The sequence below is a fragment of the Neodiprion lecontei genome, chromosome 6 (genome assembly GCF_021901455.1).
Source record: "Neodiprion lecontei isolate iyNeoLeco1 chromosome 6, iyNeoLeco1.1, whole genome shotgun sequence".
NCBI lineage: Eukaryota > Metazoa > Arthropoda > Insecta > Hymenoptera > Diprionidae > Neodiprion > Neodiprion lecontei.
Window position 1 is genome coordinate 5,116,429 of NC_060265.1, and position 13,641 is coordinate 5,130,069.

General features: G+C 41.7%; 2 protein-coding genes across 3 annotated transcripts in view; one reads left to right on the forward strand and one right to left on the reverse strand.

Moving 5' to 3' along the window:
* LOC107222420 (achaete-scute complex protein T8-like) overlaps nt 1–13,641 on the reverse strand; it is a 130,414-nt gene that overhangs the window by 106,527 nt on the left and 10,246 nt on the right. The window lies entirely within an intron of this gene.
* Nucleotides 1,330–9,665, forward strand: LOC107222436 (protein yellow). Its single transcript, XM_015661809.2, has 6 exons — nt 1,330–1,489; nt 3,350–3,617; nt 7,427–7,556; nt 7,686–7,848; nt 8,238–8,786; nt 8,859–9,665. Exons 2-6 carry the CDS (start codon nt 3,350–3,352, stop codon nt 9,039–9,041), a joined length of 1,293 nt encoding a protein of 430 aa, XP_015517295.2. The 5' UTR covers nt 1,330–1,489; the 3' UTR covers nt 9,042–9,665.

Genomic DNA, 13,641 nt, shown 5'->3' on the forward strand with positions numbered 1-13,641 from the left:
TCACGAAGCGTGAATACATATTAATAGTATTTATTTATGTCTAGTCGACACGGTTCCGCGATAATTGATCACCAAGGATGCGTTTGACGGCCGAAGTAAGATCGCTAACTATTAAGGATGAAAGTTAGATGAAGATAAAAAAAGCCATTCACCAATTTCGTTCTCATGCCAATCACGGTGAACACCAATTACGCAACACATCTGCTAGCAAATTTGAATGACAAACCACTAAGATATCAATAATTTTAGAAGAGGTTTTATAATTGGAACTTTCAAGATATTCAAATTCTCGTGTTTTCTGTTCTGTTTTAATTTTTCGAGGCTTCTTTGTTCGCGACAAAAATCTCCCGGTATCGCCTTGGTAAAATTTTATAAATACGGATAAAAACGTATTTTTGTAAATACAGGTCAACGAATGCTCGTCAACATTTGCATATGCGCATTATAACTATACTGTGATGTAAAGTTTCTTGAATGTTCGAAATTTGTGGGAATCTGGTTAGACAACAAAATGAGCCCCAAACATTAGACTCGGCTAAGAAATTAGCAATTGCGTGGATTCAAATTTTCTCTGCGGATGATTCGCTTCTATCGCACAGTACGGACGTTATTTCATTCGTGTTTTCCACGATTGGCGCAAATTATACAATTACCAGACTTTCCTCAAAGGGTGTTTTTTTTTTTTGTTTAAATCTATCCAAACTTTTGATACGGACGGTCCAACGAATTCATGTAACCTTAAATCGATTTGAAAATCAGTCTGCGGAGGAGGCGTACTGGTCCGAGTTTAACTTTCGAAAAATAAATATCGCGTGACTGGTATTCAGACGAATTTAAATGACGAGCCAGATGTTGATCAACGATGATTATCTCGATCGAAAATAAGGAGGATCAAAAATTTGCATTACGGACAGGCTATAATGAAATGGTTTTAATAAATCACAAAAGCTCCGACTCTCGATTGATTCTCTGATCGAAATGGCCAGGTAACGTTGAGATGAATATCAAAACCACCGCCTAAGACTGCGGGTAAAATAAATCGACAACAAAAAAAAATAAATAAAACAAAAAAACGTGACAGGGTTTTAGCCCCCCACCCCCCCATATCCCAGGACGAGGGCGACAGTCGCGGTGAAAGGCAGTGTTTTGGAATCGGTATCGAATCCCAGCGTGAAGTCCAGGTCTTAAATGTTTTCCCATGCATGCTTGCACGTATTCACGCCGATTCGATGGTATATGTGGCCCCGGATTGCAGAAGGGGCTTCCGCAAGATCCAATGGGAGGGCGAGTCGGACATACCTCGAAGCTATATATACGGGGAATAATATCTGGTCACCTAGACAGTTGGTGCCATCATCTAGTGCGGCATTAGTGAGACGGGAAGATTGGATTAACCCGATTAGGCATTAGTCGTTTGCTGGGAGAGCGTAAATCGGAATTTCATATCCGGAGGGAATTCCCATTTTTTTTTTTCTTTTACCATTGAAACGTAAGTCGTCGATAAGCGAAATTTTATTCTTATTCCTTTCTCTATCTTCGAGTATTTCGAAGTGTTATAACTGTGATCAAACAATGTTGCATGTGTCATTGTTCCTTTAGATCACAGTCATTCACGGTGTATAATTGTCTTGTAACTATTGCGATAATTCAATGTTGATGCAAAAATGAATTTTATTTGAAACCTTATCTGACTAAAAAAAAATATAAGTGGAACGAAAGAATAGATTTATCGTTCGCATAATGAGAATATGTGGTATTGACAGCCATGATCAAACTAAATATTTACTCGCGCAATATTTTCTTGTAATTCCAACAATATCCAAACCGTTATTGTACATCGATATCCATCTGTTTTTTTATTTATTATTATAAATTATTAGTAACCTTAACAAAAAAACATTATTCCGTGTAATCTCGCACTCGAAACGCTACGAAGTTTGCATATGGAAGAAATCGCGCTACCAGTTGCAATCATATGAAGATTGAGTGAGAGTAGAGTCCCCGAATAAGGCTGCGACGAGCTCGGATGCAGTGCGAAAATTCCGCAGGATTTCCGGTATTTGCGAAATCAACTGCAGCAACGACTCACCGGAGTTTCTCTCTGCGAGTTTATATAGCCTGTCAGGAAGAATTGGTTTTTTATCGAGATATCACCAATGAGCGCCGATTAAGACAAACGTACATTAACGTACCGCATGCATGATCGTATAACAGAAATAACTGGCTCGTCAAGTTTCTACGCATTCAAATCTGCACGACACAAGCGCGCAACCTGCGTCAATTTGCATATTTCAACAGACCGGAATAATTGAAACTTTATAAATATCAATTTATGATCGAAATCACCACCGGTTCGATTACTTCGACCTAATTAACATTTTATTTAATTTTTTTTTTTTTTTTCTTATATGCAAAACAATCAGGATGTTGATTTATAAATACGTTTCACTCGAAAAATTTAATTATAATGCAGGTGTTAGGAATTGGTATTCATTTGTCATACGAAACCGGAAATCGTAGACATCTGTCCACGCACTAATGTTAAAAAAATATCTGATAAAAGAAAACGATTCCTTCGAGACGACAATAAAATTTTCTTATCAATTCACAATCATGATTTCATAATTATGTAATTGCATTCGTTACTCTTCTACTTTAATTCTCTTATGCCATTTATGCGCACAATACGTTACGTACAGGAAAAAATTGTGATAGATAGTCGATTACGCTCAAAAACAAGAAAAAAATTAATGGTGAAGCTTTCCCTTGGTAGAAATCTATCTAGTTTTTTCCATAATTTTGCGATGCCGTCCAGGGTACGAAAATTGATACGATTACTTTACACCAGGAAAAACCATCCCAAATGTGAACAAAAACTTGTCAGAAAAATTACAATCAATTTTCTGTAAAAATACTGCATCAATTTTTTTAACAAATCAGTATTTACGGAGTATCAAGCTCCGTAACAAGAAATCATATTTCACTCATTTTTTGTCAAGATCCTGAATATCTTCCCACTTAGTTTCTAGATAATTTCCCACACCCAGGATTCTTTGATTCTAATTAGAATGATAAAAAAAAAAAAAAATACGCGATTCGAAATTAAACGATTACGAACGAGGCACCGTGTAGATGGAATGCAAAACGGGCGCATAATAAATCGTAGCTCGATGCGTACGGTAAACCGTGGTTTCGGTTTTGCTTGAACGATCGTCTTCACTTTCAATGCCGTAAGCTTGACCTTTCGTTTTTTATGCAAACAACTACGGCAGACCGCAGAATCTCATTAGCAAATATGCATACCTATTCATTCAATTTCATTAATTTCCTGCGGAATTTGATTTGTCAGATGAAGATGAGCTCGTCGTTGCGAGTTTCCCTCGTCCTGGGAATGACGATGATTTTCGTCGGTGTGGCAAACGGCTGGGGTTCGAACCTCGGCCACGCTGCCCTCCTCGAACGATTCTCATGGAACATCCTGGACTTTGCATATCCTGACGAGCTCAGCAGACAGCTCGCAATAGCGAGGGGTGAATACGTTCCCGAAAACGCCCTTCCCGTAGGTATCGAGATATGGAAGAACAAGCTGTTTGTCACGGTGCCAAGGTGGAAAGACGGTGAGTGCTTCACCTGCATAAGGACTTCTCTTCCATCGTAAAAAAATTGATCTATGGTAAAAACTGGTCTTGCGTACGTTCCGCGAGTTCATTCATCGCCAGTCGCGAAGAGAAATCAGGTTCCTATCATTGAGTTGTATTGTAGGAGCGTGTATAACAAAGTTGCTGCTGCGTGTTTTACTTATACGTTTACTATGCCAAATACGGAACGGGACGACTCGAGTTCTGTCCACCAGCAAATTTCGTTTTGTAGTAACATTTTTCTGCAGCAATGAGATAAGACCGATAGCTGGATGTGAATATAACCAGTGATTTGGAGCTGCTTGGTTTTGCAAAAAAAAAAAAAAATTAAGAACAATTTATCGAAGTAACTTCGTCGTCTGAATAGAATTAAAAATTCACCATCGTATCGACATATCGAGAAAATCATTTGAAATTCTAAATACCTGCAGCTTCCGAGATCGCGCAAGGAATTACAATCATCTGCAAACAGTGCAAATTGTGTAGAAATTTGAATTCTAAAATTAGATTCGAGCGATGTATGTCTTGAAAAACTTCATAAAATTTTACTTCCGAAATCGTAATCAAACATCCCGGTAATTTCTACACAGGTATGCATGGCAGGTAACCAAAGTGTTAAACGAGATGAAAGATCGCGGTTTTACGCAAATTTAGTTGAAAAATCGTGATGATCATTAGAGTGCAGAATATATTTCCATAAATTAGACTGCGATTCGGTACTTAAAATATCAATCTACAGACCTTTTCACTATAAGCGGAAAGACACACGAATATAAGATCCAGGCGTTAAGATAAGCGTCGACAGGAATGAAGAAACTTCGTTTATAATAACAAGATTCCGCTAAGCACGTGATAAAAATCACACGACGAATGACGACTCGAATTCTCTCTGGACTTTCACGCGTACGATATTGCACAAGACTTTCCATCTCGGTGGAAACTGAAATTAGGTTCTCCAAGCGGGCGATCACCTGCGTTGGACCAGTCTAGGCAAATATAAAGCCCTCGTTGTCCATCTTAAAAGGCACAGGAAGCCCGATCTTGGTTCCCGTCTGGGCAGCTTCCGGTTCCTTCTCTCTCTCTCTCTTTCTCTTTTAATTCTGACCGGAAAAAAAAACAAATAAAATAAAAAATACCAGGAAGAACCGAAAGCGCCGAAAATTTCCTGCCCCAAGGAACAATATTCGTCCGCTTCGCCGATATTCGCAATGGTTTTTTGGCATTTTTTTTTCGTCTTGTTTCTCTCTCCTCTTTTCATATTCGCGATTCTTACTCACTACCCCTTTTCTCTTCTTATATTTCTTGTTTATTTATTATTTTCTCAGCCATCGTTTGGCGCGCGCCAGTCCGCATTATTTAAAAGTACGCTGACAATGCGAGGCGGCACGCCTATATGTCGAGGGGTACTTCTTGTACCATCTAGAACAAGATTTCGGCCGGTTTCTCAGGGGGCTTTTGTCTTTTCACTCGTTCGGAACGTTGAGAGAGAGACAGAGAGAGAGAGAGAGAGAAATAGAAAGGGAAAGAGGAGGTTGTGTTTTTTGTTATTACCATTATTATTATGCAATGCCCCGAACCCCGGGATGTCATTCATCCGCGTTTAACGTCAGGTTAAACCAGACTCAGCCTCCCCACAGTTTCTACAGAGCAACGAAAAATCGTTCGTTGAACCGCGATTCTTCTCCCTCTGCCTCCGCCTTCTCAATCTTCCGTTTCCTTAGTACCCGTGATACAATTAAAGGGAAATAATTCCGGCGAGGAGACAAGTGCCGATTATTTTTGAGAGCCCTGATCGTTGTGCGTTATGCATATGTATGTACGTATACCTGTATATCCATATCGTACCACAGGCTACTTCAATGTCGAAATCGTATTTTCTTCTCCCGTTGCTACGTTAGAAGAAAAAAATTTCACCGGTGCAAAGTTTTTATCGAAGAATCGTGGCACCCATAAGGAAAGTCGTAAAATTCTAACCGTTCTATCTGATCCGCTGAGAAATTACCATATTGTATTTTATTGATCGTGTTATGGACGTTTTCGAATTCGATGAACGATTCACACGTGTTGTGCATGAATATATACTTCTGATAAGTTTACGATGGTGTCGATTATCGGGGGGCCAAACCTTTCTTTTTTAATAACACTTTGGACAACATCTGCGAAGTAGAGAAGATTGTTTATCATACACGCGACGTGTATAAAAGGGATGAGAGAAAGATCTAGCCGTACGTGAATATGTCCGCATCGCACGTTATACACGGTCAGAATTATAGTTCAACTTACGGGATTTCTCAAGCTGATTTCAAACCTGAATAAATCGCCTCATTCTTACATTTCCTTATAAGCGTCAGGCATAAATTCTCAGCGTTTCAATTCACCGCGAATCGCGTATATATGCGATCAGCCGAGTTTTCTCCTTGCATACACACGATACTCCCGCCGGAATAACCGCGGCGGCAACTTTGTCATATACAGCGAACTACACGGAATGACATGCACCGTGCGATATCTTGTAAAACGGAATGGGACTAATCAAAGTTCTTAAAGTCGCCCCGCCGTAATTACCGGACCCGTAGTTTGTAATGCTTTTCTTGCTTTCGTTCAACGAGACACCGAGCTGCTTGCACGTCCATTACGTCCATTCCATGTCCGCGATTGCATGTCGCGGTCTCTAACAGAATGCAGTTCAGATTCACGCGAAGCGTTGCCTATTTCAGCGAATGGAGAAATTTGCGTCACTTTCATTCTTTAACGGGAAATATGCCGATCGGAAACTATATACGGTCGTCGGCTAATGGGCCGTAAGTTTTACGGTCCCCAAATTTAACAAGCATGCAATTTATATGATCTTGTTGTCCGGGCGAGTAGTTGAGATACTCGATGCAAGCGAGATTGTTTGTCTTCCACATTTCGACCGGTTGATCGGTAATCAGTCCTCGTCAATTTATTACCACGACTGTGTTCAGCGTATTTTTTCATACCGATACGTAACCGTGAATTCTTAATACGAGCGCATACGCGCTACGTTACGTAGATACAAAATGAGTCGGCGGGTGGCTTACTGAAAAAAAAAAATTTCTACGGTACAGGTCGGCGAAACGATTGATTTACTCGCTACGGGTCGGTCGTAAGTTATGCGCTTTCTGATCGCAAAATGTCAAGCCCCGGTTATGAGATAGATGAATTCCCCACAGGTTCCCAGAATAATTAACGAGATTGTCTTAACGAGCCGCTCGATATTTTTATAATTAAATCGATATATTGGCGTCGGTTGTAAGAAAGAAGCTGCGTATACGGTTCATTATAATCAGTCACCTTTGCTATAAATACGATGGATATTAACGAACCTTGTAATAATTTTCCGGTTCGCTTTCAGGATTAGTGATCAATTATAATTGCAAGCTTGACAAGAAAGGAGAAAACGTGCAGCGCGAGCTGTAAATTTCTCGATTCTCCATCTCAATCTCAGCTACTCCTTTTTCCACGTCAATTACACCTTCGTCTTTCTACATCGAGTCGTGAGAAAAATTGAATGATAGATCATAAAAGGTTGCCGTTTCATAATGACCTAATCTTACGTAGAAACCTTGACATATTATAACCGCGAACGAAACTGGTACCTACCATAGTCGTATAATTATTCGGGTACTGGGATTAGCCATAATTACAGGAAAGTACCTGGGTTAGTTATTTACTAATTGTGCGGATGATAATTATACCTGAATCGCATCGACGCGCAAGACTCGCGTTAGAAATCGTGTAACTCAAAACGGAAACCATGCTTACAGGAATCCCCGCGACACTGAACTACGTATCTCTCGATGCGAACTTGGGTGGATCTCCAAAATTAACGCCGTACCCGAACTGGGCACAAAATGAAGCCGGCAATTGCGGACAAGGTCTGACGACAGTTTACAGGTAAACACGAATGCAGCATTACATTTTCACGAAGTATCGAAGGGTTAAAAATAATTCGGAACGCTCCGATCATCGACTCGTTAATACCTAAGAATTTGTCCTGCTCATGGCATTACCGATATGCTCCAGAATCCACGCTGACAAATGCGACAGACTTTGGGTCCTGGACACGGGAACCATCGGGATCGGAAACACGACGGTCCAGGCGTGTCCCTACACTCTGAACGTCTTCGATCTAACGACCGACAAACTGATTAGAGAGTACAAGCTTCGACCAGAGGATACCAACCAGGTGATTAGCCGCCATTTGTTTAACAATGGTTCTTTTGATAGAAACAGTTATCGTGTTCTCTAGTTTTCAAGTCTAGAGTACAACCATTTTCCGATCAACGTTTCAAAAGATCTTCTAAAAGAATGTACGGTTTTCGATGATCTTGGTCTCAACGAACGTGGTGCTTACGTACCTACATAATTTTTTGACAATCACAAGCCATTCCCGAGTTACCGACATCTTCAATTTAAAAAACCGACAGACCAATTCAAACGAAGTTTAGTTCTCGATTGGTCTTGCTTCTCGGAACCAAAGGGATTTTTTTTTTTTTATTTTATGTAAAATCGAGGAACCAACCCTGCAGAATTTTCCTTCACGTTAATGGACGGTGTTTAAAATTTTCCCCGCAGAACACGTTCATAGCAAACATCGCTGTGGACCTTGGAAAGGGTGGATGCAACGACGCCTACGCGTACATGTCGGACGAGCTGGGCTACGGTTTGATAGTGTACTCATGGAGCGATCACAAGTCCTGGCGACTGACCCACAGCTACTTCATGCCGGACCCGTTGACCGGGGACTTCAACATCGGAGGTCTGAACTTCCAGTGGGGAGAAGAGGGCATATTCGGGATGAGTCTCTCACCCCTGGGAGTCGACGGATATCGCACCTTGTTCTTCCACCCGCTTAGCAGCAACCGGGAATTCGCTGTCTCGACGCGGATCCTGAGGGACGAAAAGCTGGCCGAGGACAGTTACCACGAGTTCGATGTCCTGCCGGAGCGAGGACCGCTCGGACACTGCACGGCGTCGGTGATGGACGACACTGGACTCCAGTTCTACAACCTGATCGACCGCAACGCCGTCGGTTGTTGGAACTCTCGTCTACCTTACACCCCGGCGAATCAGGCGATAGTCGCCAAGCACGACGAGGCGATAATTTTCCCGGCTGACGTCAAGGTGCGAACGATGGCCCCTCATTTTCCCCGATAATCCGCGCGGACTTTGACCTCGACTTTGTCTATTCCGCAGGTTCACGAAGGCCTCTTGTGGTTCATCTCTGACCGTATGCCGAACTTCCTTATCTCCAAGCTAAACTACCGAGACGTAAACTTCCGGATCTTTACGGTAGGAGTGGAGGAAGCGATCGCGGGAACGGTGTGCGAAGATCCGTCACTCAAGTTCTCGGGGAACCAGATATGGTGGAGACGCTGAGTGTTTTTTAAAGTCTGCCGAGTATCTCGAAACGAGACCTGATCAAGAAGCTAGCTCATTACAGACGAATAACAAACGGACCGGACGCAGTTTTAAGACAGAGAGAAAAGAAAAAATCTAAATCCATTCCCGGCGCAATTATAATCTCATCATACCTCTCATCTATGTTCATTCACGCTCTCATTAGGTGAAAAACGGAAACGAAAGTTTCTCCGTCGTCGATAAAAATTTACCGAAATTATCGTAAGCCATTCATTTCACCGTTTCACTATTGCTGTTTTAAATCCGGTTGAGTAACGGCCAGTTTGCATCGTGGACCCGTATATCATGTCTATATCGAACCCACGCACTTAAGACCCGCGTGTTATAACCACTTATCGTTACGCAATGGTCATCGGCAGGCTTTAAGTTGAGCCTGGCTCCGAATGTAGGATCGTTCGACTTTGGTACTTATGATAACGAGGATAACTTACCCACTAGTTTCACTTATACGTCGCTAACCATACGATATTTATGTTGATTAGATATATAAGTGCATGTATATGCGAGTGTATAATCGATCTCGTTACCTTCCTGTATATAATGCTTCACCTTCAGATTAAACGAAGCGTGTTTTCATTTCCATGTACAGATGATTTTCACTTCGTATACGAGAAATCTATATCGTCTAGGTTCGACTTGGTACCAATTTTTTCACCAAATCTTGACCAATTATAATATCAAGGTGTAAATTATAGCCATCGTACTCTCTACCATAGAATCTGTAACTCCTCGCCAAGGCCGGTTATTATGGGCAAGCCATTCATAACCGTTACACAGAGTCGAATCCTAACGTAACACGTGTGTAGATAATTATACATACGCCGAGGTCTCTTTGTCTCGAATGGAAAGTGAAATCCGTCCCGCGAATCCGAGTCTATCGCGTCGATTCCAAGGAGAACGGACCAAAAAAACTAACGAACATTCTTTTACGAATAGGAACTCAGTTAGGTAAGTGAACGTAATTTTGTAATCAGAAATAATGTTAAATATGTGGAAAGTGAAGGAAAAAAAAAAAAAAAAAAACATTAGGAATAAGATCGAAAAGATTTACCGTAGCTCTTCTGCGGATTCTCCGCGTTTATGTGTCGCGGACGTAATTCTGTTCGACCGTGAGATTTCATCTGCGAAGAAACGCGTGTTAATTTTGTTAAAGAAGATAAAAAATCTCAACGCGCCCTTTCCCTCTATCTTCTCTAAAGAATAATTTTAAACAAAGGTATCTAACTTTGATCCAAAAATTACCCGATTAGTCTGCAACTTTTTTTGCTACGGGCCCTTAACACCGACGTTACCAACTTGCAGGTGTCACGAAAGCGGTAGTATTGGAAAAGAAAAAGGTAGGTTAGAGGGTGAATTGCGTAGGCGGTGTTCGCCACCCCGAAGAATGATGGATCAGAGCGAGAGCGGCGCGAGCGGATCTGAGTATCGATCAAAGACCGATCTCGATTTAATGCCAGGTTAGGGGGGCCGAAAAGCGTCTGCAGCTCCCGACGATCGTCTCGATATGTACCGACGCACGTGAATACGGATCTAGGTGTATATTTAGCCGTAACGATAACGAGGCAGCAGCTTTATCGGGCAATACCTCACCGAAAATATCCTGACAAAATCTAATAAATAATGCATGAACGAGCGGCGTAGGTTGGTTTTTTTTTCACCACGGCCGAGAAACACCCGTAATAACACCCTGTATTCCCCTTTGGAGGCTGGCTAGGACACGCCGAGTCGGGTTGGCGATGGTCAGGCCGATCATCGTCGATTCCTCCCCCGCCTTTTTACCATCTAGACGCATAGCTCCCGGTAATCGGCGCCGAAAATCGACCCAGAAATCGGACCGGTACCTACTTAAGGCTTCTCGGCCGATTTTATCGCGGGTTCCAGAGGCGATCGGAGCTGCCGCGAACTCCCTCGTCCATCCCCCGCCTCCGTCTTTTCGGGGGAGTAAACTGACCGCCGGTACAACGACGGTGGGCCACGCGTCTCAATATAAATCCTCCTCACTCGGGGTCTGACATTAGAAGGTAAATTCGTCCCTAATTTTTGGCCCGCTTTCACAGCGCTAGAGCCGTTTTGGCGTGAATTTATAGGTTGAGGAATCACGCCGATCGCGTGCTCAATAATTTCAAGCCTTGTTTCGATAATTTCGAAGTTAGTTGGAAAACGCGGCACCTCGAGGCGAATAATTCAACGTCACGTTATAGTCGAGTACAAGCTTGCGACGTCCGTTGTATTCGGTGAAAATCTGGCCCGAGAAACTTGGACGGATAACGGAAACGATGAAAGAGAAAAACTTTTCACATGATCGCCAGAGGAGTGCAAGTTGCGTTGGATATTTTAAAATTTCTCGTCAAGGTGATGACTGATCGCTGTAAATACAATCCTACAAATGAATTTCGATCGCGGGCAAAAGGGAAACTAAAATTAATACGCCTGCCAACACACTGTAACAACATAACGACGGAGATGCGTCAAGTTTCACTTGCCTAATGGTTACGATGAGCAGACAAAAATCACAGCAGCCGAAATTTGCTCGAGGCGAATCGCACGTGTAGCAGAATTTGTACCGTAAGTAGCCCAGCGAAAAACGCGTGTTTATAAGTATAACGAGAAGACGTGGGTTAGCGATTAGAGAGCAAGTGGAACGATGATACGTGTGAGTTAGAGATTTATTACACCTGTTGCGAGCGTGGATTGCCAAGAGGTGTATTTTCGAAATGAATTAGAATAGCCTTCTCCTTCTACGTAATACAAACATACGACTACGTGTAGATTCACTCGCAACCGTTCGTATCGGAAGGGAAAGGGATCTTAAATTAGAGGAAAGGAAACCCGCGTTGGCCGGTTGAAGCGGCAATTCGTAGCGTATAATCATCGCTCCCAAATCCACGTGCGCTCCAGACTATTGGCCAATTTTTCTTTCCCTCCTTCCTTTCCCTTTTCGTTTTAGTTTCATATTTCTTTTTTTTTTTTTTATTTTTTATTTCATACCGTAATTAACCTCTGGGCGAAGCCACGCTTAAAGTTTTACGATCGATGTTATGACTCGCGATTCTAGCTCTCCGTGGGATAATCGTTTCTAACCGTGATGTTACTTTACCCCGATTTTACGACCAGCCAGCCGTAGGTACGAGCTTAACCAGCCTTCGTGGCTTCTGCATTCAAAAGACATGCGCAAATTCAGCTGCCACAATCAGGTTCAAAGTGCGATTCGACCGAAGGATACGAAATTCTTCCACCTGTGATCTAAAGCTTTCAGATATTCGTTATAAATATAGATTAAAGAGCGTAAAAAATTTTATCAGAGATTATAAAAATATAATACCACATTATGCCTTCACGTTATTATCACCGGAGACCCAAATCATGAATTTTTTCCAAGGATCTCGCTAATTCCAGGCCAGGATTACGATGTAAAATATAAAATATGAACATCTTCCATGAAATTTCAGCCGCGAGAGGATTAATGAAATTTTTACAGAAATTAACCCCCACCACGTTTTTTTTTTATGCATATATAGAAAGTTTCAAGTTGGGAGCCATAGAAAAAAAGCCAGGTACCAAAAGGTTGCCGTAAATTTTCAACGATAAAGTTCTACACGTCGAGCCTGCTTCGGCACGAGGGCGCAAAACCGTCTATTATACCAATTAAAATGAGTTACCCAGTCATAAGCCGGGGCAACGTATTATATTACACGTATTCCGGGAGAGGATACAGGACCTTGCGTGGCTAAAGGACTCGCCAAACTCCAAGGTCGTAGGATAGCTGCCAACTACTGTGAATTCTATTTTGCAACTTGCGCAAGTGTTGCATACCGCAGATAAAAAATGTCTGATGACAATTTCCAAAATATTCATTAACATGACACATTTTTATGCTATCTTCGACTTTTTCGGTGAACTGCGAATATCAGCAGTTCGTGCACTTAAAACATGAATGAAAATTCGGGGTAACGAACTATACTGTTTTCTAAGTTGGATATAAAAAATTCACGATCGAATTTATTTACTCTCGAGTCACGATTTTTGATTTAAAAATCAAAATAAGAAATAATACAAATTGATTTATCGTACAGTCCAACCGAATCAAAATTCCCAATGCTGAACAACGGCAGGTTTCAGATGAAGATCATGCCTAAATTCGCGCTACTCTTCAGGACGAGATTGCAGATCTACTGAGAAACTATGCAGCTTGAATTCATTGGTCGATTGAAACTGGTTGGATCAAGACAACCCGCATAAAAAGATCGCGAAACGATATCGGCAAATCAGTAATAAAAAAACATTGTAGTTTTGTTTAAAATGGCAACTGAATAAATCCAAATGGTAATTTCCTCAGTTCAGCAGGAGTTCATATCAATTCGTCGTATAATACGAGAAATAATTTACTGATCATAAGTCAATTGGTACAATAAAAATTTCAGGTGAAAATCATCAGTGCTTGATACCGATGGCTAATCGCGATGCGTTGATATCAGCGTTACAAAAGCGACTCAAGTTCTTTTTCGAGTGATCACGAATCTTGACTGCACAAGTCCAATTTCGTCCTCTGATCCTTCTC

Coding starts and splice junctions, on each gene's coding strand:
- LOC107222436 (XM_015661809.2), top strand. CDS start 3,350: ATGAAGATGAGCTCGTCGTTGCGAGTTTCCCTCGTCCTGGGAATGACG. Junction 3,618..7,426: donor GGTGCCAAGGTGGAAAGACG/GTGAGTGCTTCA, acceptor CCATGCTTACAG/GAATCCCCGCGACACTGAAC. Junction 8,787..8,858: donor TTTTCCCGGCTGACGTCAAG/GTGCGAACGATG, acceptor TCTATTCCGCAG/GTTCACGAAGGCCTCTTGTG.